Genomic DNA, 26144 nt, shown 5'->3' with positions numbered 1-26144 from the left:
CAGCACACTGCAGTAGAAAAGGTTATAATAGCAGATGCTAGTCCCATAGAAAATAAGTATGATACGAACCAATCCAAAGACCAGTAAAGAGACAGCACACCGCACGGGGTTAATCCAAAAATCTATATTCACAACATGAAATACACGTAAGCCAACGTTTCGGTCCCACAGAGAGACCTTCCTCAGGGCCGTGTATATATATATATTAAACACAAAATAGATGCCGCAATCAAATCACCCCTGGATGACTAAATAATCAAAGATAACCAAAGGTCAGGGTAAAAAGTGACCCTCTGGTGGTGCTACCGACCCATGGGGAATATGTTACACAAAGAAAAAGAAAAAGAAGGGTCAAAAAGGTGCACTCGAACAATGTATAATGAAAAAATGGAAAAAATGGACTTTATTAGCAAAGAGTATAAATAACACACAAGACAGACCCACACAAATCATATAATAAATTGCTGTGTGACACAACGATGGAAAATTATACACCAAAGAGGCACATGAAGTCTGGTAGGAACCAAAACAAAAAAGTACAGAGCTGTGACAGTACCCCCACCTCCTCCTGACCCGTGTGCTGCATCAGATTGCCCAAGATCTAGGTAGCAACCCTTCTACGCGTTTCGTGCGATACGTGCACTTTATCAAGAAGTGTCATACACAATACACGGAACATTTAAATAGCAGCTGACCGCCATGACGTCATAAAATCTTATTACCAATGAGCATTGTCCCTGCGACGCATGCGCTATGCACACAAGCTCAGAGAGAACCCCACCACGAGGCATAGCCAATCAGAGTCCAAAGGAGTGACACGCACCCCATGGCCAATGAAGAGCCAAATCCCGCAAGATGCGGCTCATCTAAGTCTCGCCGGCACGCGCATGCGCACATGGACAAGCCATAATCTATTCTCAGATCTCTCTCTGTCTGATCATTCACGCATGCGTGAGTAAATAAAAATACCCTAATCCCCGCACTTGTCAATATATAAGCGCACTCAATGTGTAAACACAAGAATGGATACCCATATAATTCCCAAGACGAGTGAAATAAGGCACATAAACATACAAAATAAAGAAAAAACAAATAAACAAGAAAAAAGCTAATATTCTACAATCAGCCAAACCCAGCTATTTAGAGAAATAGTGCAAACAAATTATATAGTGACAAAAAAATATATGTATATATAAATTGTTTTTGTTAAAAAAACATTATATTCCTATACATGTATTAAAAACACATGAGCAACCCTTCCAATGAAGCAGAGATATTCATAATTACATTCTAAATATCATTGAAAACTTAAACTTTGGGAGTTCTTTTCAATTGATACTCTTGTGAGTAGGCTGCACATAAGAGCCAAGTCTGAATACACGCTTCATTATTATTATTATATTGTCTGCACTTAGTTTGTGTTTTCTTTGTTGTTTCTGCCCACATGCTCCCCCTGGGTTGTGAGAATTTGTATCGATCATCTGGGACCAGTCAAGACAGTCCCTTCCAGAGGGTTTGAGCAGGGGGTTACAACCTTTATTTATATACACCTCTCAGTATATGGCTGCACTATTTGTAGTCACTTTAAGTGTACACACCATTATATGTGTATTATTTTTTCACTTAATTATTAGTGAGCACTAGAATTTTATTAGCGCCTGTTTTTTCACCATCACCTTGTCATGATCATATATTTACAACAATTTAAAAAAAAATAAAAAAAACATTTAGAATTTGTGGAAGCCAGGCACATAACTACTACTAGAATATTATTTTCCTAACTTTGTTTATTTGCTAAGCACGTGTGCACAATATTTGCACATACCTGTTCTTTGTTGGGAAGGAAACACTGGTGAGAAATCCAGGCAAAATGAGCTAGTTTTATTTTATCTTCCCAAGGAGTCTTTGCATTTTTTAGCTTGAGGTGGATTCCAGAGTAAATTGCAGCCATGGCTCCAGCTTCCTGCAACCAACACATCAGAGAGAGTTATCAAAATAGAACACATATCATAACAATGAAATTAATCCTGACATCAACATTTAAAGGTGAAATCTCCCACTCCCCTACCTCCCCCTCCAAAAAACAAACCCACAAGGAAAAAAAACTGTTAATCAGTTTTAAGAAATACATTGTCACAAAAATGTTTGCTTTACGCCCCTTTGACACCAAGGGGTAATTCTATAATCTAAACTAAAGGGGTTCTGAAGCGGCCATTTTGTCCGAAAACCATACGAATAGATGCTTCGGACAATATTAAATGGGTAAATTCTATATCTGCCGGAGCAGCCGTTTGAGTGTTTTCGGGCGTCAATCCCCATTGAAGGTCGTTTCAGCAGATATAGAATGTATCTCTAAATCCTAAAGAACCATGCACATACTGGAAGAAAAAGGGATACGGGGTATATGATGAGACGTTCATATACATCAAAGACATCAATAAGGTAGGAGAATTTTGCAGAGAATGAGGAATGCTGGAACATACTAAAAGTAACTTCCCTGAAATGGTCGTGGTTTCAAGGAAAAGATATTACACTGCTTGGGACAGACACCAGGCTACCCCAAATATGGGGATACCGGGATCTACAGTGATTAGTAGATAATAGCACGTCGTCTCCTAAGGCTGCGGCCCCACTAACTGCTACAGCGCACACCTCGGCGTGCGCTGTACGTATAAGCACCGCCCCTCAATGGGGCTGGGCCCAGTACGCACCTTCCCGCTGAAGGTGCAGCCGCGCCGTGCTGACAGTTTTTTTTTTAACTCAATGAATATGAGTTTAGAACTGGCGACGGAGGCGTGGTCACGCCCCGCCGGCGGTTCACCCAATGAGGGCAAACCAGCCGCGTGAGGTCATGGCCACGCCCCCGCAAAACCCCCACCAAGCCCCCTTCCGTCACAATCTCTCTCCCTGGAGGACCGCAGATCGCGGTTAGTGCTGTGCACGCACCGACCCCCCCTCCCCCCCAGCCGGGCGCGCGTGCCACCGTGCTAACTGGGACCGCAGCCTAAGGCAGAGGAGCTCAAACTTTTTATGTTGCGCTCCCCTGCCTGGCTTCCCCCAGTCTCCCGCCCCCTCTCCTACCTGGCAGCTCCGGGGTCACGTGGCGTCAGGTCAAGTGACCCGCGACGTAATTTGACGCCGGTGATGTCACGTCACATGACCCCGCGGCGTAATTTCATGCCGCGTTGCCATGGAGACGCACCTGAATCCCGGTACGTTTTAGTGTTGCAGAGGCCTCACGCGATCCCCCGGCATTAATTTAATTGCTTTGGGGAGGAGCGCAGGACCTCTGCAACCGTCCGCGCACCCCCAGACAAATCTCACGCCCCCCAGTTTGTGCACCACTGTCCTATGGTAAACTACTTTAGTGTTGCATTCCAACAGTTTTCCTGACATTTGTACCTAAGCATCCATTAGCTATTTGTACAATGACAATTATCTGAAATGCTAGTGTTTGTGCTTTTACTCATTATGTACGAGTCATACAAAAAACTATTGAATCTAAAATTAAGTGTAGAGAAAAACTGATTTGTGCTAAATCAATTATTCTCTTCAGCGCAGCATCTTCATACTTCATACAGACCCACGTAGTTTGTTAATACACAATATAAATGTGGATTCCAGTCTAGAGAAGCTGCCTACACACCTCCTACAGCAAGGAGATGCCTGCGCATTTTTTGAAGGTGAAGAACTTGGTTGAAGTCATAGAACCAGGTGCATCTGATGTTGAACAAGTCACTCTTTCTCGCTCTATGTCAAGTTAAATTCCACTTACAACGCTCTGTGCTCTAATGAGATGATGAAAAATAAATCACATTTCCTCCTTGTGCTAATACCTCACAGGTGGAAGCAAGATCGCACATTGCTATTTCATTGTAAACCAAATGAAAAGAGCTACTGACCTCAGGCCCATTCCTACAAGGGCTGATCCAAGCTCTCTTATTTAAATGGGCCAGACGTCAGATTGAAAAAAAAAATCCACAAGTATCCATTGATTTCAAGGTAACTTCTTGGAGAGCCATTTCATTGCAGCCAGTGTGCATACAAATATCCGTATGGCACGGGCTGCTACCGATGTAATGTTTAATTCCAGAAGCAACAAGTATCAGATTATTTTTGTATATCTGGGCTGGTGGAAAACTAAAATAATCTTAGAAAATATGGATTGGTTCCTGAAACCAAAACCGCTTACATGCACAGGAACATATTTAGTAAGCAATGCTATACAATAACACAGCGGTGCGCAAAGTGGGGGCGCTGGGTTTATAGAGGCCCCCTGCGCGCTTCCCGAAGGCACTTAAATTAAGTGCCGGGGGAGCTGCAGGGCCTCTGTAAACCTACTTACCTTGATTCAGTCGGCATCTGGAGACGCGTCGCCATGGCAACACGGCGGGGTCATGTGACGTCCAGACGCCGGGAATCAAGGTAAGGAGGGTGGGGCGCGCGGAGAGGAGGACATCCGGCATGGGGACGCAGGGAAAAAAGTTTGCTCCCCCTTGCGATAACACACCCTGCAGTGTGACAAAGCACCTTGCAGCCCATTGAAGTGAATAGGCCATAAGGTGTCTTTTGGAATACCACCACTTAATAAATACCGTCTAAAATCTGATATGTGTGTAAAATTATTATTATGCAAATCACCCAGCGACATTATACATTATACTTATAAAGTAATCTCATACAGTGGAATGCAACATGCAAACTCTACTTGGAATGAACTGATTTCAGGGATAGATGCTTTACTTCTCCCCATTACCTTGCGTGTTCGAAAAACATCCCAATATTTTCCATGAAGAGATGTGCAAAGATATTGCACAAGATCATGAAACTGGATAATTCTGGACTTCAAACATACGCCCCTGTTCACAAGCTCCAATGTGGCATATTCTCTCCCACGTCAATTAACAAATGTACTCGAAAGACCGTTAGCACGCGATTGTGGTTCAACACCATGTATCGGAGTTTGGAGAACACATTTTCCCATCTGATAGCGAATGCTATTACCACTAAGCCCCTTATTCTCTCTAATGAGTAGTAGTACTCAAATCCTCTCATCAGGAGAACCTAGGGACATCAGCTTTGGGAATAATCTGTTAATTAGCAATGGAACCATGCCCACTAAAGTAAAACTATGTTTCGTGGACACAAAATAAGCTGAAAAAATGCCATATTTGCTGGCATTGCACACAAGTGAAATACAACATCCTCCCACCACTCCAAATTTGGTCACTGTGTGCTAGATGAAACTTGATATGTTAATGGGAGTTTCAGTATAATAGTGCCCTGATCAGTACTACTGCAGTTTAATGAATAACCTCCTATCCCCAGAGGTTCATTACGTGACTTACTGTTAAGCTAACGTAAATGAATATTGCCATGACTTACAGTAATGTGTATCTGCAGTACTCAAATGTTCAGTTAAATCATGTTTTCGGCCAGAAATGGCATTGCATTAGGTATGTTTGGTGATGTTAAAGCTGCTCTATTTCAATCTGAAACTCACCTGCCCTTTATCCCCTGTATCCAATTTTCCAACTCTATCTGTCCATGAAATGTCTGTGAATTCACTGTATAACCCTGTTCTTTTAATATAACCATGTATTTTTTATAACTTGGTGCCCAGGACATACTTGAAAACGAGAGGTAACTCTCAATGTATTACTTAAGTAATAATCCCCGAAGAACAGGGCATTACTGGTCAATAATGCCCTGGCTGGAAGAGTTAAAGGCCCGAGGCTAAATGTAGGCTTATTTCATAAATAAAAGACACTTTTTTATAGTTAAATAGATTTTTTTATTAAAATAAAATGGTAAATACATGAAACCACCTCTATTTACTCTTACACTGCAGATATCTATATCCACACACTGCCGTCCCCTCTGTGTACACACACACACACGCAAACTGCACCTCTACACACACCACACACCACACTGGAGCTCTAGCCACACAACACAGCACCTCTTCTACACACACACACACAGAACACAGCAGCTCTACACACACACACAAACACAGCAGCTCTACACACACACACACACACACACACAAACACAGCAGCTCTACACACACACACACACACACACACACACACAACAGCTCTACACACACACACACACAACACAACACAGCAGCTCTACACACACACACACAACACAACACAGCAGCTCTACACACACACACACAACACAACACAGCAGCTCTACACACACACACACACAACACAACACAGCAGCTCTACACACACACACACACACACACACACACACACACAACACAGCAGCTCTACACACACAACACAGCAGCTCTACACACAACACAGCAGCTCTACACACACACACACACACACAACACAGCGATGACGTCCCCAGTCACATCGCGCGCACTATAATCGCGGCCTAAGGCTACGGTTACAGTGCCTTGCGATGGCAACGCCACTCCGAATTAAATACATTGACTCCGTCGCAAGCGCAACAGCGAGACCAAAAATTTTGAAGCCGAGAAAATTAGATTTTTTTTAGAGAGTCGCCACATGTGATTGACTGTCTCCAATCATATGCGCGGCACTCCCCTTTTAGTGACGTCACTGGCCTTGTCGCCAGCGACGTCGCAAAAAATCAAATTACAACTTTCGCCAGTGGCGACGACAACGTCATCAGTCGCCAGCACTATAAGCACAACCTAACAGTTGCATTCCCACACATGCCCAAAATTGAACAGTAATATGTTAATACATTCAAAAGTGCATTAGCTGCACCATAGCGAAAGAAAAATAAATCGTACACAGTAAAAGTTTTTAATAAACATGTATACTTAATATTCACATAACTCCTTACCTTTAGCATTTTCCTAATAAAGACCTAGCTTTTAGAAGAATGTACTCAACATTTAACAAGTAATAGCACCATGTTTGTGCCGAACTCCAATAAGGGGTGAGGAGAGGGGGGGGGGGGGGGGGGGAGTGCCACTATATTTTTCCTCACATTGCTACCATTGTTTTTTTTATTTTATTTATGAAATACATTTTCACGTTCTTATTAAAGAAGTTTTATAAAATAAAAACGTGAATTCCTTTAAACACATATTGATTAAACCTTTCTAACATACAGCTTATTAAAGAGCTTCAGACCGATGTTTAATAAACGTAGATTTTTATTTTTGAGACATTACAGCTACTTTTTAGCGTGTATAAATATATATTATATACATCTAAGGACACCGAGTGCAGAATACATCATTGGTATAAATACCCTATTCGCAGAAAAAGATTTTTACTCCGAAATCAAAAAGGTTATCACCGTAAATCCACGAACCACCGATCTCAGTGTCAAACCCACGTGTTGCTTACACCCATCTCCCCCTCACCGGGCACACGGCGGAATACAGCATTTTCTGATTGAAGCGCACACTTATGACGTACACAAGAGGGCGGGGTGCTGATTGGTCAAGCCATGGACGGAGGGGGCGTGTTTTCTGAGTGGTCGGTCGCTGTGCGCCGGTCTCGTCCAGTGCATCAGGTCCTTGGCCCCCTTCTCTTCTTGTGCGTGAGTCATGGAGCCGGGATGGAGTCCGGCGGCAGCAGTGGCGGCGGCTCAAAGCGCCTCATTGTTCCGGGGCTGTTGAGTCAACAATCGGCGGGAGCCAGAGTTCCGCCTCTGGAACACTCGTGAAGTTCCGGTTCTGGAACATCCCACCGCCGAGGCAGTGCCTGGTCACACCCCAACCACCCAGTGAGTGCGGGTGCAAGATCCTTGCGATGTGCGGTGAGTAGGCGATATCCTCACGTAGTGGTAATGATCGTCAGAGAGAGTAGGAGATCCAACCGTTCTCTGGGACGAATCCTTCTCCCCCTTTTTGTGTTTGCTGGGCGTAGTAGGGGTGATGGGACTGGTATAACCCTTGTGTGCATCCTGTCAGAAATGGGATCTGCTTGAGGATCTTCACTTCATTTAGATACCTGGCAACTCATTTAAAAGGTTCAGAATATAGTGTTCCAGTCCCATTTGTACTCTACGAGCAGCTTATGTAAAACACTTTGTAGAAGGGTGCCATATTCAAACAATTTTAGTATGATTAAGGACCAAGACTGCAAGTCCCAGAAGGATTATGGTAGAGGTTAAAATCCACGAGTGGAAGAGAAATTCCAGAAAAATGCCGGAGTTATTGACTGGTTAAAGGGTAAGATCAATATAGTAAGTACTTATACAGTGGGCCACTTTCAGTGCAATTCAAACGCTTGATTGTTAAAGTGACATTTAAGGTGTCTTGAAGATGGGGATAGAGGGAGCTTATCAGTGACGGGAAGAGAATTTTGAAGGTAGGGAGCTGTAGCACCATTATTTATGGTGGCACGCTCATTTTATTTCGGAATACACCATTCAAATCTGATATTTTGATCTTGGTTAACCAAATCTCAATCCTTTGGACCCTTGAATTCATACCGCCACATGCCTATTTAAAAAAAAAGAAGCTGGAGACCCATCCAAATCAATTTTTTTACATAATAGCCAGCAAAAATTAGGTGCCGTGTATGTGTAGTAGAATGTACCAATGACCTATAGATAGTTGCGACAGATTTCTGCTCGCCTTTCATATTCAAAACAGAGTTCACAAGGTAACTCGACAAGGCTTCATAACTTCACGGAGGCCATACTTGGTAAAAAATAATTTCTGTCACAAATCATAAAAGACGAGTACAGAATCCGCTGCGCGTTTCACGCTCACAATACGCTTTGTCACGGAGTAACTACACATCTAAATCTGGCTAATTCATACTTTCAAAGGTGGAGTTGTGGTGAGCGCAAGATGTAGACACTCAATTAGTGATAGTATTGTCCTTAGAAGAAACAGTTAAACAGTATATTCAGTCTGTGTATTGTGGGTTTGGGGAGAAAGTATAGATAATAGCTGTACTCACACGGCCATGTGTGAGACCACCTCACATCAAAATAGTTCTTTGTGCATTGATTTTGCTCCCTCTGAGTCAGTCCCCTGGTAACCAGCAATGGTAGACGGCCAGCGTCCTTACAGCGGTCCCAAAAAGGATGACAGTCGTAAAAGCATATATAATAAATGCAATTTATTCATAAAAAACATGAGTATACAGTGACTGACATGTAAGTAAAACACCTCCGGCACAAGTAGCTGCGTTGGGTCCTCCTGTGCGGTTTCTTCCTGTTTCCGTGTCCTGTCACAGGACCGCCATCGGAGCACTCGCGGAGGCTACGGTAGCCTTCAGTGGACACACAACCACACGCACCGACTGGGACCTATGCATTTCGCAAAATCCTTTTGCTTCGTCGGGTTCCTACCGTAGCCTTCACGAGTGCTCCGGTGGTCCTGTGACCGGACATGGAAACAGGAAGAAACCGTACAGGAGGACCCAACGCAGCTACCTGTGCCGGGAGTGTCTTACTTGCACGTGAGTCACAGTATACTCATGTTTTTTATGACCAAATTTCATGTATTATACAGTTGTGTGAAAAATAAAGTACACCCTCTTTGAATTCTATGGTTTTACATATCAGGACATAATAACAACCGTGTCATGATTTATTTAACAAAAATAAAGCCAAAATGGAGAAGCCATGTGTGAAAAACTAAGTACACCCTTACTTCTTCCATTGGAATTAAGATGCTAAGTAGCAGACAGGTGCTGCTAATCAAATGCCCTTGATTAATTGATCATCAGCAAGTGTGACCACCTCTATAAAAGCCGAAGTTTTAGCAGTTTGCTGGTCTGGAGCATTCAGGTGTGTGTTAACACAATGCCAAGGAGGAAAGACATCAGCAATGATCTTGGAGAAGCAATTGTTGCTGCCCATCAATCTGGGAAGGGTTATAAGGCCATTTCCAAACAATTTAAAGTCCATCATTCTACAGTGAGAAAGATTATTCAAAAGTGGAAAACATTCAAGACAGTTGCCAATCTTCCCAGGAGTGGACATCCCAGCAAATTCACCCCAAGGTCAGACCGTGCAATGCTCAGAGAAATTGAAAAATAATCAAGAGTTACATCTCAGACTCTACAGGCCTCAGTTAGCATGTTAAATGTTAAAGTTCACAACAGTACAATTAGAAAAAGACTGAACAAGTATGGTTTGTTTGGAAGGGTTGCCAGGAGAAAGCCTCTTCTTTCTAAAAGGAACATGGCAGCATGGCTTAGGTTTGCAAAGTTGCATCTGAACAAACCACAAGACTTCTGGAACAATGTCCTTTGGACAGACAAGACCAAGTGGAGATGTTTGGCCATAATGCACAGTACCACGTTTGACGAAAACCAAACACAGCATATCAGCACAAACACCTCATACCAACTGTCAAGCATGGTTGTGGAGGGGTGATGATTTGGGCTTGTTTAGCAGCCACATGACCTGGGAACCTTGCAGTCATTGAGTCGACCATGAACTCCTCTGTATACCAAAGTATTCTAGAGTCAAATGTGAGGTCATCTAGCCGACGGCTAAAGCTTGGCCGAAATTGGGTCCTGCAACAGGACAATGATCCCAAGCACACCAGCAAATCTACAACAGAATGGCTGAAAAAGAAAAGAATCAAGGTGTTGCAATGGCCCAGTCAAAGTCCAGACCTCAACCCGATTTGAAATGCTGTGGCTGGACCTTAAGAGAGCTGTGCATAAACAAATGCCCACAAACCTCAATGAACTGAAGCAATGTTGTAAAGAAGAGTGGGCCAAAATTCCTCCACAACGATGTGGGAGACTAAAAGTCATATAGAAAACGATTACTTCAAGTTATTGCTGCTAAAGGTGGTTCTACAAGCTATTGAATCATAAGGTATACTTAGTTTTTCACACACAGCTTCTCCATTTTGGCTTTATTTTTGTTAAATCATGACACGGTGTAATATGTCGTGTTGTTGTTCATCTAAGGTTGTATTTACCTAATTTTAAGACCTGCTAAGGAACAGGTGATTGTTATTATGTCCTGATATGTAAAACCATGGAATTCAAAGAGGGTGTACTTTCTTTTTCTCACGGCTGTAAATGCTTCTACGACTGTCATCCTTTTTGGGCCACTGTGTGGATGTGAAGGGGGGGGGGGGTAATTAGCTTGACTGGATAATGTTAGTGATATTTTTCAGCCCTGACTGGAATCCTTTTTCAATTACGTTGTATTTCTAGGGACCCAAACCTAGGTCATCGTCCTTGCATACCAAATACGGCACGGGGATCTGGAAAGTGAAACAAATGCATTTGGGGGGTCCCAGTTTAAAAAAATTGGGAACCATTGGCTTAGGCCCTATTTGATGGCATGGATGGGCCTCTTCAGTCACACTTATATGGCATGAATCTAACTCATTGGAGGATAATACTGCTCATTAATGATTAGCACTGTGTGGTGTTTCATTCATTCATTTCTGTCGGAATTATTCAGTATTTTGTTCCGGCACCCAAATCATCTTTTTGGCCCGTAAACGTTGGCAGCTACATGCCTTTTTAAACGACAAGTCAAAAAGACATAAGCAGAAGTCCCCAACAAAGTTATGTATTCCTTTTTTTAGCCTGGATGTGTCTGGAGCAGAACTTTGTCTGTATTACCACCAGGAGTCTTTCACATCTCAGGATATTCACGAACAACGTCCTTTTAAAACAAATGAATGCTGACTACGATATGAATGAAGGGAAAATCTTTTGATGCCCAGTCACTGACTTGTGCATCTAGGACCCATGATTTTAATTGGTGGTTCACAAGAAAAGACTCAGCTAGAGAACATTATTTTTCAAAAGTACTGGTAGTTGGTTGGTGAATGTTCTGAACCATATGAGCTAAGATATGTAAGCAATTCGTGAGGTCCCCTTGGTTCAGGTTAAATTAATATATAAAAACAATCCTTCAGGTCATTGTTGCTTTATTTGGAAACATAGGAAGGTTATTTAAATAAACTCCTATTATATCATTTATTCTCTGCTTTGCATGTACATCTTTTTGTTATTCTGTTGGTAGCATTTATTCTGTTGGGAGGAAGAGACCACATGGAGATGTGCATTGAAGACATGGAGGATTTTACCCTACTGTAGGGATATATTTTTATATCGTCTTTAGATTGATTGATTAAACAATCATCCATCCTATTATTGAGTTACCTGTTGCATTTCACAGAAGTTTTAACAAATTATTGTTTTTTTTAAGACACAAACCTAGCATATACAGAGCATAAGCTGTGGATGTTTATCAAATGCAATAGGTAATCGTTTTATTAATTGTGTATGAAATATTCTTTGTGTATTGTATACATTTTATACTGCAGATATTACACTATCCATTCTGTTTTGAAGCAAATCTAGTAACTTCAGATATTGTTCATGAACATATTAGGCTGTTGAACTAGGAATGGTTTTGGGTTTAATTGCTATATTGGGCAGTGATGGTGCTTGTGAATCACCCTGTACGACTTTAACATATTCCTGGATACCAATTAATAACAATATTTTTTTCTTGTCATGCTATATCTATGTACCCCAGAGGTGGCTGCATGATTGCATTTGCAGCGTGCTTGTAAGTTGCAGACACTTCATAACTATCTCCTGGCTTCTGTCTTTTTATTACTTCCTGAAATCAGCAAGAGTTCTTGAAGATAATGGCCATTTTAATACTAATTCAACTCCTTGTATAGTCTTTGCATATTTTGTGTAATTCACTTCTCTCCTTCTCCCAAAGACCATGAAGCGAGTACGCGCAGAGCAAATTCAGTTGGCGGTAACTTGCTACCTCAAGCGTCGTCACTATGTGGATACAGAAGGGTCCCTGAAGCAAGGCCTGCGTCTGTGCCAGACTGCCGAGGAGATGGCAGCTAATCTATCTGGTGAGACGCTGGATCCAATTCTGTATACATTTCTGTTTTGTTCATGGAGTATTCATTTCTCTGAAATTGTCATACTGAAACCCACATTTTTTGTGGTGCTGAGACAGTCATATGCCAGGGGAACCCGTCTTGCAGGTCTTACAAAACTATTTTTACCTGTGAATTCAAACCTCTCCATTACTATCCAGGAACAGCTTTGTTTTTAATCCATATGTTTTTCCTCTGTCACTGTTGAAGGAACATTTTTGCAGCTATTTATTCACATTCTTCCAAACAAACACTTGCTAACTCAATGGTTAATTTAAAAAAAAGAAAATTTAATTATAAATAATTACAAAATTTCTATTCACTCAAAAATTAATAATCAGAGTATTATGGCAAGTAAAAGGTTAGCGGTACATATATACCACAAGGATTTCCAAGCAAGCAACACTAGCGTTTCAGGGCTTCCTTTCCCTTGCCTCACAAAATATTACAGGCATACCCCGCATTAACGTACGCAATGGGACCGGAGCATGTATGTAAAGCGAAAATGTACTTAAAGTGAAGCACTCCCTTTTCCCCACTTATCGATGCATATACTGTGCTGCAATCGTCATATACGTGCATAACTGCTGTAAATAACGCATGTGTAATAGGCTGTATAGTCTCCCTGCTTGCGCACAGCTTCGGTACAGGTAGGAAGACAGATTGCTGTTCAGGACCTGCAGACCGGCGCATGCGTGAGCTGCCGTTTGCCTATTGAGCTAGATGTACTTACTCGCGAGTGTACTTAAAGTGAGTGTCCTTAAACCGGGGTATGCCTGTATATAATTCATAAATATATACACACACACACAGGTAATTAAACGGCAATATTTCTGATTGGTGCATTATCGTTCAGAACGTCTCATTCAAGTCAACGGATGTGTGTGAGATTACCCCAATCGTTACTATTGCAGTTCGATTCATTAACAATCCCCCGTGTGTGCACTATAGTGCATAATGCAATGTGGAAAGTGCTGTAAAAGGAATGTCCGTTGAATACAGAATGAAAAATCTTTATCAGATGTCCAGGTGATTGGGATAGGTGTTTATAAATCACAGAAGTGCATTCCCGCAGGTGTGAAAGGGCTTTGAACCAGAGAGAGCGTGGGAGAGATGTGCATTCTAAGGCAGGGGTGCGCAAACTTTTCTGTCTGCTCCTCGCGCCCCCCTCATTACTTTTCTCCGGCGCCAAATTACGCCGCAGGGTCGGTCACGTGACCCTGCGGCGTCATTTGACGCTGCATTGCCATGGCGACGTGTCACCAGAGACAAGGTAAGGGAAGTTCCAGAGTCCTCGCGCGATCCCTCGGTATTTAAATTAAATGCCTTGGAAGAGCGTGGGGCCTCTGTAAGTGTCACCCCCCCAGTTTGCGCACCCCTGTTCTAAGTAACTGCTGGAGTGACGATACATTATTTTTGTTTGTGTACATTTTGTTTTATTGCAACAAGTATGTAATACAAATCATATACTCTGTGTATCATCTATCTCCCAGCTGCTGGAAGTTGTGAGCTTTAACCAGTGGAGAACTGCTCATTTTCTGCATTGCTTATTTTTTTCCCAACAGTGAATAATGAATTTTAATGAAACAGAAAACATGTAGATTGATAAATGTCCTTGTCACGGGAGACCGGGACTTTTAACACCTATTTATATTTGTACTGGGATCATGCGCTAGGCAAAACAAGGTAGTAGAAACAAAAAGTAGTTTACTTCTGTAAACCGCGTACAACAAGAATGACACAATATACAGATAAAAGCACACTTACGGGGGTGGAAACTAGGTTCTGCTAGGTGCATGACGCCTTCTTCGGTAGGATTGCCTACCGGGATATCCACCCGGCTCTCTTGGTCCAATTTTCGGCTTGAAATCCTAGCCACGACCGCTACATTCGATTTGTAGAAATTGGCCGCAATAGACAGGGCTTGGTCTCTGCGGGGCAGACTTTCCTAGCTTCAAAACAAAGCCGGTTGCTCTGCTATTTGCAACAGAGCAACTTTGAAAAGCCCGCCCTAGCTTCATTGACACAAGTCACTGGATGGTCTGGTTCTCTGCCTCGGCCATGCTATCCTTAGCATGGATGTAGGAGAAGCGACCAATCAGAGCGTGGGAACCCTATCCCACTAGCCAATAGAAACAGGGTCTTGTCTCTTGGCTGACGTCAGCGGAGTGCCGAGCCGGCACGAAAAGACGTGTGAGCGGGTAATATATATTAGCCAATGGGAGAAGCGCCTACGAGCTATATCTCCCCCAGCTAACTCATTGCCACCCGCTGGGCAAGCTCCACCAAGTCTAGCAGACTCAAGGTGTCCCACTGGATGCCTTTTGTTCTCCGGACCTGGACAATCGACCTTCCTGGCCCACCAAACGTTTTTCTCACCGCTGGACATCAACTACTCTTTGAACTAAGGACTCTGCAGACATGCTGGCACCTTAAGCAGATGCCGGTGCTGACTGAATAGAGACTTCTATGAAATGTATAAAACATATTTTAATGCATGGGGGACCTTGGGGTGACTCATAGTTTTAAGGGAAATAGGACTGAGATATCTGGGCTCGAAAACCAGGAATCTGTGGCACACTGGGCAGCCCCAGTGTAATTCGCACCACATACTGGCAAATCATGCCTGCTCTCTGGGTAGAATGAAGGTACTAATGGTAGCTCTGACCCCGAACTCCTGCAAACAAAATAATTGTATTTCTACCCAAATATCCCACCTAAACCTTACACACACAGTTGCATTAGTCTGGTGCCAAGGCAACATGGAAAGTGGAAAAGCAGGGGTCACTTTGCATGAAAAGTTAATGATACCGGGCCCCTGGCTTGTAGTGCTGGGTAGCTGCCAGGGGCCCAAGGGTAACCAGAGGGCTTAACCTTTATTGTATAGCCTGGTTACCCTTGCCTGTCACAGTCCTGTTAAAAAAATAATTAAATGAGATACTGATGTACAGTTTAGCTAATCTTTTCAGGAAAAAAAGTTGGATATAGATCCCTAGCGGTGCTACAAAAACTTTGGCAAGTCCAATCTGTAGTAATGCATATAAGCAAACATAAAGAATTATACTATGGAATCCAGATATAGAAGTGTTCGGAACCTTAGTAAGGCCCGTAATATAGTGTGCGGCCTTGCGCGCGCCTGTGCGAACGCACATGCATGTGCCGCACACGTTGTGTGTGTGTGTTTTAAATATGTTTATAATAAATAAATACGTTGGTAAATAAATTATTTATTAACATTGTACACACACACACACACACAACACACACATACATACATGGTAGCGGCGCAAAATCTTTATTTTCCCCATCTTCCCCGCCTGTCGACTGATTTCACGCTTTCTGCCGTGCCGCGCGCTCGGTCCTATTATAGGAAGGCTGACTAACCACAGCCAACTATAACTGCAGTGCACGGTGCAGCAAGCGCACGCACTATAGAACAGCCCTAAGTAGGCAGCGTGAGATGCATAATGATCCATCTGTTCAGCCGAGTAAGTGTGGAGTGAATGCAGCAGCCACTTCTCTAGATGTAAACTGTGGAGACTGTATGGTAGAAGGGGGGGAGACAATGCTGTCTCCAGCTACTCCCGAGTGATCCCTGTGTTGGTGGAGCCCCCTCCGGTAAGTGCGAGACGCACTTCCCCCTACTCAGTGTGGGTGAGTGGACCGCCTTGACCACACTGGCTACAGAATGTAAAAGTCGGCTGTATAAAGAAATTTGCGAATGTACTCACGATACAGCTGGTTCCGGTAAGCGTGCTTCCGTCCTGGTAGAAGGTACAAGGATGTGGTGATAGCCAAACCACAAACAAAAACCGAGGTCCTCTGACACGTTTCTCTCCGTAAAGGAGCTTTATCAGAGAGAGAGACCGGTGATCTGATTAACCCTTCTTAAATATCAGTGTCTCCTGTAGAAAGCAGCTCCCGCCAAACACACCTGTCCCGATGGCAAATGCAGAGCCGGAGAGTGACGGTAATTAACTGCTCAATCGCCTGGAGAGGCTGCCAAAGGCAGTATAATAACAACAATATGTCTTATGTGAAAAACAAACATACAAAATATCAAGGCTGTGCAAGTTCTAACAGCACAGTGTGTGTCAAAATAACTAAAGTTTGACACAAACACCCATGGTGAAACATTTTAACATAAAACCTGTAACACTCTTTAAAACATTTGAAGCAAGTCTTTGAATAGAGGATCAGAATAAAAAAACAGAACACTCCGGTGATTCAGCAGTTAATTACCATCTCTCGTCACTCACCAGCTCTGAATTTGCCATCGGGACAGGTGTGTTTGGCGGGAGCTGCTTTCTCCAGGAGACACTGCTATTTAAGACGGGTTAATCGGATCACCGGTCTCTCTCTGATAATGCTCCTTTGCGGAGAGAAACGTGTCAGAAGACCTCTGTTTTTGTTCGTGGTTTGGCTGTTACGCCTATTAAATCATTCAAAATATTTTTACCTGCCTCCAGCCCTCAATTCCTTTTTGCGGTGCTCAATCCTTCTCTATCACCACATCCTTTTAGCTAATTTTTGCTTATCCTCTCTGACCTTGGGTAGACCCACTTTGACTAAGCTTCTGCTGAGTCATAAAAGTACATATTAAAAGTACATATTAATGGTATTGGCCACAATATTCCAAACCTTGTTTATACTTGTAGTTGGTGTTTCCTTATTTCATCGTGTATTATATGTGCTCTGTTAGTATGTAAGCTATGTACATTCTCATATTTGTTAATGCCGTCATTGAATCCATGACAAGATCACTGGTAGCTGACGTTAGATTTTGAGCTCCGTCCGAACTACGAGGACAGTACAAATACTGCTGTCACTGATTCTCTTTCAGACTCGGTTTCCATATTGATACATTAATAACTGTGGGTTTATAATGAGAACTCTGGTTAAATTTCTATTGACAGTTTAAGAATTTGTGTAATAAAGATGGAAAGTGTAAGGAAATAGGAATTTCCGAAAAATTGGCCAAATCTTTGTGAGTTTCTTAAATATAGCAGCATTTTGGAACACATTTGTCTAGACATGAAAATGGTAGCATAATCACCTTGATATAGGGTTACAAAACATTTTTTTTTCTCCCTCCAGTGCAAGCAGAATCCAGCTGTGCCAATGCAGTGTCTTCAGCCCCATTCCAGGCTGAGCCACAGCAATATGAAGTGCAATTTGCACGGCTGCGGAATTTCCTTTCGGGTGAGTTCATGCATGTGTGTGATGAAAGTGCCCAGTGTGTTTGTTGCGATGGCAGACACACCAGCCAGAACCGGTTTTCTGGGGAAGATGGAACTCTATGATGGTATACCTGCCAATGTGCTCTTTCACTTCATTGTAAAATAAACTGAATATATATATATATATGTATGTATGTATGTATGTATGTATGTATGTATATATATATATATATATATATATATATATATATATATATATATATATATCCATGTTAAAAATGGTTTTTGAAGCAAAAGGTGGCACTGTGTGCTCATTTGCATGTCATTCCCCAGAATCCCTTGCTGCAGTAGAAGTGCTGTGTGCTGGGTGATAATGGTGAAAGGCGGGGTTGCATACCTGCCTAAGACATGCAGATGAGCATACAGTTGTATTTACATTTATATATATATTTATTTATCTTTTATTAGCCCAATTGTAATATTAACCTTCTAAAAATGGTATTCCATGGCACTGTTTTATTTTTATCACTCATTTGTATGCTGCATATTTTTTCTGCTGTTTTTTATTATTATTATTATTTGGTGCCGTTTGCTTCTGTAGTGTAAAAGGAAGGAGACGCCAAAAGGTGTCCAGGTCTGAAATATAAATGAGAAGAGCCAGCACTCGTGTGGAAATTTGCTCGGAGGTTATTAAGGTGGATCAACATTTCGGTTCTCTAATTAAAAATGTTCCTTCTCGGTAGAGGACCAAAATGTTAATCCACCCAAATAAACTCCCTGCAAACATCCACGTGAATTTTCTCTTATGGACGTACTATATATGAAGCTCATGTTCCTAAATACTTATTTTATTTATCATCACGATCTGTAAGAGAGAATATAATGTTACATTCTTCTCAGGTAGTGCTAAGATTGAGACAATGTTAGATGTTTAAATATAGAGCCATATAAAAAACGAATTTAACTAGGGGTCTGCAAGAGTTTTGCTTCGTTAGTATGAAATATCACCTTCCAGTATTCTGGGCCCCATTTTAAGTTTACACTTACAGATTAAAATATCACTCTCCGGAGCTGAACCCCACTCATTTCAGCTCCAGGGACTCCCTACTTCCCGAGATACAGACCTCCAAAGGAGGTGCCGGTTTCTTGGCAAAGTTTAAAGCTCCCTCGTCAAGCTGAACCTGATGACGTTACGGTTTCCCATTGGTCTGCGGGCGCGGGAGCTTGGAAACCCCGCCACTACATGAATCTTGTACATTACCACTTGGCAACTCCAAACATCTGGCGGTGCTGTATTGAAATGTAAATGAGTTGTCGCACTGAAATATTGCTTCTGTTTATGCAGTCGTTGCCTATGGAAGTGGTCCATTGTCACAGATACTCAGGCCCGTCACAGAATTTGGCACACAAGTTTTGAGACTAATCATAATTAATGCTACATAATTCTGATTAGTGGAAAGGGCTTTGCTGGAAATCCTGTGCTAGAGGTGTCCTTTTCAATATGAGCTTTTTTAAATATGCAGTGCCACACAAGATTTTGGTAAAGCAACAGAAAAAAAAGAAAGCACTTCAAAAACGTTGTGTATTTAGTCTAAAATATCAAGCTCTGGTGGTATATTTTTCACAGTCTTTTGGGGAATAAAAAAAGTAACCATAATTACAGGTAGTGTTCTACTGCACAAGAAATAAAGCACTTGACCATAAGCCTTTTGACTGCTGTATCCATGTATTTTAATTTTGTTTTACAAAACCTTGCAGATTCAGATTCCCCTCACTGCCGTGAAGTGACGACCCTCCTCTACCCTCTGTTTGTCTACCTCCACCTGGACATGGTCCAGAACAGCCTGAAGAGCGCCGTGGATAGCTTCTACAGCCGCTTCCATGGGATGTTCCTGCAGCACCCTGGCCAGAGGGACATCATCGAGCAGCTTCAGACAACCATGACCATGCAGGACATCCACTCCAACTTCAAACTGCGAGCCTTCCTGGATAACAAGTACGTGGTCTGCCTCCATGAGGACAGCTACAACTACCTTCTCCGCTACCTCCAAAGTGACAACAACACTGTTCTGTGCAAAACTCTCACGCTGCATATCCAGTTGGACGTACAGCCAGCCAAGCGGACGGATTACCAGCTGTACTCCAACGGCGGGTCATGCTCGCGGGGTGAGAGCAACGGCCTTGATCCCCCGGACGTGCCGGCTCCTATTCTGCAGAACGAGGTGGCGCTGGAGCAACTGCAGGAATGCATAAAGCGTGTGAAAGATGGCCCGCCCTCGCTCACCACCATCTGTTTCTATGCTTTCTACAACACTGAACAGCTGCTGAACACAGCCGAGATCTCGCCCAACAGCAAGCTACTGGCCGCCGGCTTCGACAACTCCTGTGTGAAGCTGTGGAGCCTGAGATCGAAGAAGCTCAAAGCAGAGCCACATCGGGTGGATGTGTCTCGTATCCGGCTCGCTTGTGATATCGTAGAGGAGGTGATTTTTTAAAAAAATTTGTATTATTATTTATTCCCCTTGTTGCGCATGCCATAGCGGTCCCTGATCACTTTAATGGTTGCCGTAGTGGCTCCCCTGATCCTAACATTTTAACTGCAATCAGACCACCTGCATCACTGCCAGGATATTAGTGTGCATATATTCTTTGTGTGTGTGTGTGTGTGTGTGTGTGTGTGTGTGTGTGTGTGTATATAGCGATATATCTCTATCTAATCAGGGATGGAAAAATCCTGGGCGACCCGTCTAAAATGTCCCATTCCCCCTTCCTCCCTCTCCCCTCCCCCGGCACCTGTGCTATGGGCAGTGATGACTGACCTGTGACAGCTTAGTTAGAAAAGGGGAGGGCAGAGTAGTCGCAGATGTGTCACTGCGCAGCTCCGTGCGGAGAAGGGAGCGGGTCGGGGAGCTGAGGGTGGGGCTAGTCAGGGGGTTCGGAGCGGAGGAGAGTGCCAGTGTGTGCATGTGTTAGAGCGTCCGTGTGTCATAGATACACACTGACATATACGCACACAGTGAGACAGACCAGACAGGTGGGGCAGGGTAGCTGGAACGCTCCTAAGTATTTTATATTTTCGGCCACCCCTGATTTGTGTCTTCATTCATGAAGAGGTAAATATGGTTTATCTTTCTGACCTACCACACTAAAGCCAGGGCTGCTACCATAGATCACGTTTTTTCCCAGCGTAGGCCCTTATAGCAGCACACACAGGTGCCCGAATACATTTGTACACCTAGGGAACTTTAAACATGTGTTTGAAAATCTTGTAATTGTGCAGTCCAGGCAGAGCATGTAGGAGAAAAACAACACAAACAAATCTAAGTGCAGACGATAATGTAATGTATGGTGTGACACTTCAAATCTTGGCCCTTATGTGCAGCCTACTCACAAGATGTCAATCGTTTTAAAGCGACTCCAAAACTGTAGCACTACTGTGTCTTTAAACCAGGTCAGTATGTACATCAAATGGAAATGTCCTCAGACAGGGATATCAGGAGAGAGAAACAATAATGCAAAATTAAAAAGGCAAGTAACACTATCATGTGTATTGGTATACGCCACAGGATACTGCCACTCACCGCATCAGTCTCCGTTCGGATGCCCCGTCCCTCTCGGTAGCCCTCCGTGGTATGGAGCCTCCCCGCTAAAAATATTAATATACATACATACATTTAATAAGACACGTGGTCCCAAGGAATCGCACTTACAAGATTTAAAAAACAACAAGCATGTAAGAGAATAATCTTTAAGGGGTTCGTCAGCTGGGTGGGAGGGGTCCAGTGTAAATACTCTGCCTGAGTAGGTTGCAGCCGTTGGAGCTCCTGACACACACCGCTGTGCTGTATAGATCAGCCTGATAATACACATGCAGTATAAATCCTTCCGTCAATGGAGATTCCGGCTGCTAGCCGTGCGTGCAGCATGAATAACAGGGCTCCACACAGTCAGAAGGCACCTCCTCTCTCCGTCACGCGCTGACGTCACCACCTCGTCCCAACTAGTTTCGTCACTAACACGTGACTTCCTCAGGGGATGAGTAAGTCACGTTAGTGACGAAACTAGTTGGGACGAGGTGGTGACGTCAGCGCGCGACGGAGAGAGGAGGTGCCTTCTGCCTGTGTGGAGCCCAACGGTTGAAACCTACTCAGGACCTGCTAAGGAACATATGATTGTTATTATGTCCTGATATGAAAAATCATAGAATTCAAAGAGGTTGTACTTTCTTTTTCACGTGTGTGTGTATATGTGGGTATGTATACAGGTATATCTATAACAGACACACGCAGACATACATACATACACCAACGTGACGTCAGAACTCCGGAGCCAAGGTAAGGAGAGGGGGGGGGGGTGCAAGGAGGGGAGGACAGCCGGCCGCGGTTCACAGGGGAAAAACATTGGACACGACTGGCCTAACATACACAGACATGTGCCCCCCCTTTTTTTTTTTCCCCTTGTTAATTGCAAGTCAATATTAAAAATATCCTTGTGTCAAAAGCTGAAACTATCCGCCAGAAATGAAGCTTAGTTACCATAAGACAGGCATGTATATTACCCTATAACATTTTAGTGGTGCTTCTTCCTCATGTTGGGAGCTGTTGCTGTTCAACAGGCCTATAACAGTATTGCTACTGATGGTCCAGCTTAACACTCATACCAATTTGGGTGTTGTTTTATAAAGTCACTGTTAAATCTATCAGCTATGCAAACTTTACTAAGATTGAGCGTTTTCTATCAAGGACCAAAACATTTATGTAATTAAAGACAATCAAAGCAGCTTAAATAAAATAAAAAATCGTATTTTTCCTTTTTAATACATGCAGCATTTGATTACCTTTTGTTGAAAAACTAATTACCTACAGTAATCTGCCGATCGATTAATTCTCCCATGATTGATCATCAAAATCCTACTTCCCAGGGTTCACTAAATGGCTACCTTTCAGTTTCAATTCAGTCCTTCCGTCAGTGTAACTAAGCTGCTACAAAGTATTCTTGTATTACGAAGGTAACATCTATTGTTACAGGTTACAGCTCAAACTGCTAGCAATATTGGCAACAAATGGTCACAAACGGGAAAGTGTTACAAAAATCTTGCACTGCCGGGGGGGTGCTAAAGCCTGCTATAGAAATCAAAGGATGCTCACTATATTAAAACCAATTAAAAATGGCATTGAGTTGAATTTTTAAATAAAAAAATAAAAGGTAGGAAGTATTTAATAGTACAGAACTGAAATAACTGGTGGCCCCTTAAACCTTTTAAAGTTAGTCACCAGGGACCCCCCACTCTACAACTTTGATTCCTTTGTTACACGTGTTAATGTTTGTAGTTCTAATGTGAAGATGAAACATTTTCTCTTGTTTGCTTCCACTTTCTTGACAGGATGAAGAGGAAGACCAAGCAGGCACAGAGATGAAGATACTGAGGGGGCATTGTGGACCAGTGTACAGCACCCGTTTCCTCTCGGATAACTCTGGCCTCTTGTCTTGCTCCGAGGACACGTCTATCCGGTACTGGGATCTGGAAAGCTTCACCAACACAGTCCTGTACCAAGGCCACGCGTACCCGGTCTGGGATCTGGACGTCAGCCCCTGCAGCCTGTTTTTTGCCAGTGGATCTCACGATCGCACTGCCAGGCTTTGGTCTTTTGACCGGACGTTCCCCCTTAGGATATACGCTGGCCACCTCGCAGACGTGGACTGCGTCAAGTTTCACCCCAACTCCAATTACCTAGCCACAGGATCCACAGACAAGACGGTGAGGCTGTGGAGTGCACAGCAGGGGAACTCTGTGAGGCTCTTCACCGGACACCGTGGACCAGTCCTGGCGCTTGCATTCTCACCCAACGGCAAGTACTTGGCCTCTGCTGGGGAGGATCAGCGTTTGAAGCTGTGGGACTTGGCGTCAGGGACACTTTACAAGGAGCTGAGAGGACACACTGACAACATCAGCAGCCTCACATTCAGCCCCGACAGCAGCTTAATCGCCTCGGCATCCATGGACAACTCGGTCCGGCTATGGGATATCCGAAATACGTACTGCAACGCCCCCTCGGACGGCTCCTCTAGCGAGCTCGTGGGTGTATATACGGGACAAACTAACAACGTTTTGAGCGTGCAATTTATGGCCTGCAACCTCCTCATGGTGACTGGGATTGCACAGGAGAATCAAGAACATTAATGTTGGGGTCTGCAGGGATGGGTGGGGGGTGGGATTAATGGGGATATCACAAGATAAGATACAAATGTAAGAGAGAGAATGAATTATTTTGAGAGAATTCCCTCTGAAAGCGGCTTTCCCTTCCAATTTTAATTTAATTTTTTTTTTAAACACAGAATGCATTTTCGCCTGTTTGTTATTGAAACGCCTAGTTAATTGCAATGCGTTGCATTGAAGGAGTTAAACATATTTTTTCCTTTTCTTTTTCCATTAGAAAGTATAAAGTAAGTATATAAGCATGCTGACTTTGCTTGCATTAGCTATGAGTGGAGCGGCAGCTAATTATTTTTTTAAAATTTTTGTGTTCTGGCAGAAAGTGAGAAAGATTGAAATACATGCAGAAATCTCCACTCTGCAATATGATTAAGAAAATAATTGTAAAAAGCTTAAAAAGCATGCTAAAAAAAGATGAATACAAAAAAAAAAGTATTTATTTTTGAATACGAACGCTGCTGCTTTGTAGAGAGTAGTTCATTCTACTTGGCTCCCACGTCCTTTTATTCTTATGTTTTGCTTAATATATACTTCTTTTTTTTTTTTTTTTTTAAGGGGGTGTCTTGTGAATGCTAGAATAAAAACATTCTCGTATAGAGCAAGAACCGGCACTCCTGAGGTCTTTCATAAAGTATCAAAACGTGTACTTTTACTGTGTGAGGATTGACGTTTCGATCCCAACCTGGACCTTTATCAAAGCGCGTCCTGAGTGTTCATTGCCTGGACCTTTGTCATGACATTAAATTATGACTGATACGTCGATCATCCCACAGTAAATATACACGTTTTGATGCTTTATTAAAGACGTTTGGAGGGCCCGTTCTTTCTCTATTTGAGAATTGTTTTATTCTATTGATCCTCTCCTTGGCGAGCTGTTCCTGTGCACCCGAGGTGCACTCATATGACCATGTAGAACACCTATCTCTTTGAACCGTTTTGTGAATGCTGACATTCCTTTTCATAACCCTGAGGCGGAATCAGAACCACTTGGGAATGCACTATTGACAAACTAAAGATTCCACACGGAGTGTTTAGAATAGTGATGTCATCACCTGTGTGCCTAATTCAAACACCTCTTGTTCAGAGTTTAGAAGAAAAAAAACAAAGGTATTTTTTCAAATAATTTCAGATTGTGGAATATAGGAAATATAATGAGGTGGAAGCACGGAACACCTCTGCTGCCAGAGGGGCATACAGTGCAGTTCTGGCATTGAAAAGGTTTACGTGGCCCTAAAGGCGGGATTCACAATGCTCCAATAATGGTATTGGAGCTTGATCAGGGTTACCGGCTATTATTACCTTAAATGGTGGTTGATGCGGATCAAATTAACCTGTTATCGGAGTATTGTGAACCCCCCGCCCTAGAATCTGAGCTTAAAAGTCTTGCGATAAGAGTTGTTTTACCCTATCGTGCCTACGGTAAATTTTCCTTTGCTTTAGTGCGTTTTTGCCGATACAATGATGAATCATTTGTTGCTTGCCATTTTCTGTGGGGGAAAGGACTTATCTGTTGGGGCAAAAAGATTTTGTACGAAGAGTTCTATGGAGTTTCCAAAAGTGCTTAGGGCAATAAACACTTATTGAGGTATTGTAGACTCCAAAGGGTTTGTTACATATGTATGTGGGAAATACACATTCATTTATATTTATATAACGTTTTTGGGGATGACGGGAGTGGAACAATCAAGACTGTCCTTCAAAACGTGTTTGGAAAGTTATAGACTTTTTTTTTTGTGTGTTTTATCAATAGACCAGCTATTTATTTTGCCCTCCTCCCCCCGTCCTCCCCACCACCCCTTTCCATTTAAAGTGTGAAATGTAAAGACTGCAAATATTAAATGTGGGCTCAGCACCATGTTAAAATAATTTGCAGGGACAAGTTAGACATATAGTTCAC

The 26144-nt window shown here is 42.9% G+C and overlaps 2 protein-coding genes across 3 annotated transcripts in view; one reads left to right on the top strand and one right to left on the bottom strand.

Annotated features, from left to right (window-relative positions):
- Positions 1 to 7699, bottom strand: part of URB2 (URB2 ribosome biogenesis homolog) — a 66857-nt gene extending 59158 nt beyond the window's left edge. Inside the window, exons 1-2 of one of the 2 annotated variants that reach the window (XM_075596871.1) lie at positions 7252 to 7699; positions 1826 to 1963 (exon numbers count right to left, since the gene is read on the bottom strand). In XM_075596871.1, the coding sequence (XP_075452986.1) occupies positions 1826 to 1951 (126 nt within the window). In that variant the 5' untranslated portion in view covers positions 1952 to 1963; positions 7252 to 7699. The remainder of the gene's footprint in view (positions 1 to 1825; positions 1964 to 7251) is intronic. The other variant, XM_075596870.1, reaches the window with a different exon arrangement.
- TAF5L (TATA-box binding protein associated factor 5 like) lies at positions 7484 to 25836 on the top strand. The gene is made up of 5 exons (XM_075596872.1): positions 7484 to 7764; positions 12682 to 12826; positions 17951 to 18055; positions 19792 to 20516; positions 23417 to 25836. The coding sequence occupies exons 2-5, from the start codon at positions 12685 to 12687 to the stop codon at positions 24212 to 24214; spliced, it is 1770 nt and encodes a 589-aa protein (XP_075452987.1). The 5' UTR covers positions 7484 to 7764; positions 12682 to 12684; the 3' UTR covers positions 24215 to 25836.
- The last annotated feature ends 308 nt before the right edge of the window (positions 25837 to 26144 follow it).

This window comes from Ascaphus truei, chromosome 4, assembly GCF_040206685.1.
Source record: "Ascaphus truei isolate aAscTru1 chromosome 4, aAscTru1.hap1, whole genome shotgun sequence".
In the NCBI taxonomy this organism is placed as follows: domain Eukaryota; kingdom Metazoa; phylum Chordata; class Amphibia; order Anura; family Ascaphidae; genus Ascaphus; species Ascaphus truei.
This window is presented reverse-complemented; position numbering and strand designations above follow the sequence as displayed.

What these genes read in the sequence shown, in the direction of transcription:
- TAF5L (XM_075596872.1), top strand. Translation starts at nt 12,685, where the DNA reads ATGAAGCGAGTACGCGCAGAGCAAATTCAGTTGGCGGTAACTTGCTAC. An exon ending in GATGGCAGCTAATCTATCTG is followed by an intron (nt 12,827 to 17,950) that starts GTGAGACGCTGG and finishes TTCTCCCTCCAG; the next exon opens with TGCAAGCAGAATCCAGCTGT. An exon ending in CTTGTGATATCGTAGAGGAG is followed by an intron (nt 20,517 to 23,416) that starts GTGATTTTTTAA and finishes CTTTCTTGACAG; the next exon opens with GATGAAGAGGAAGACCAAGC.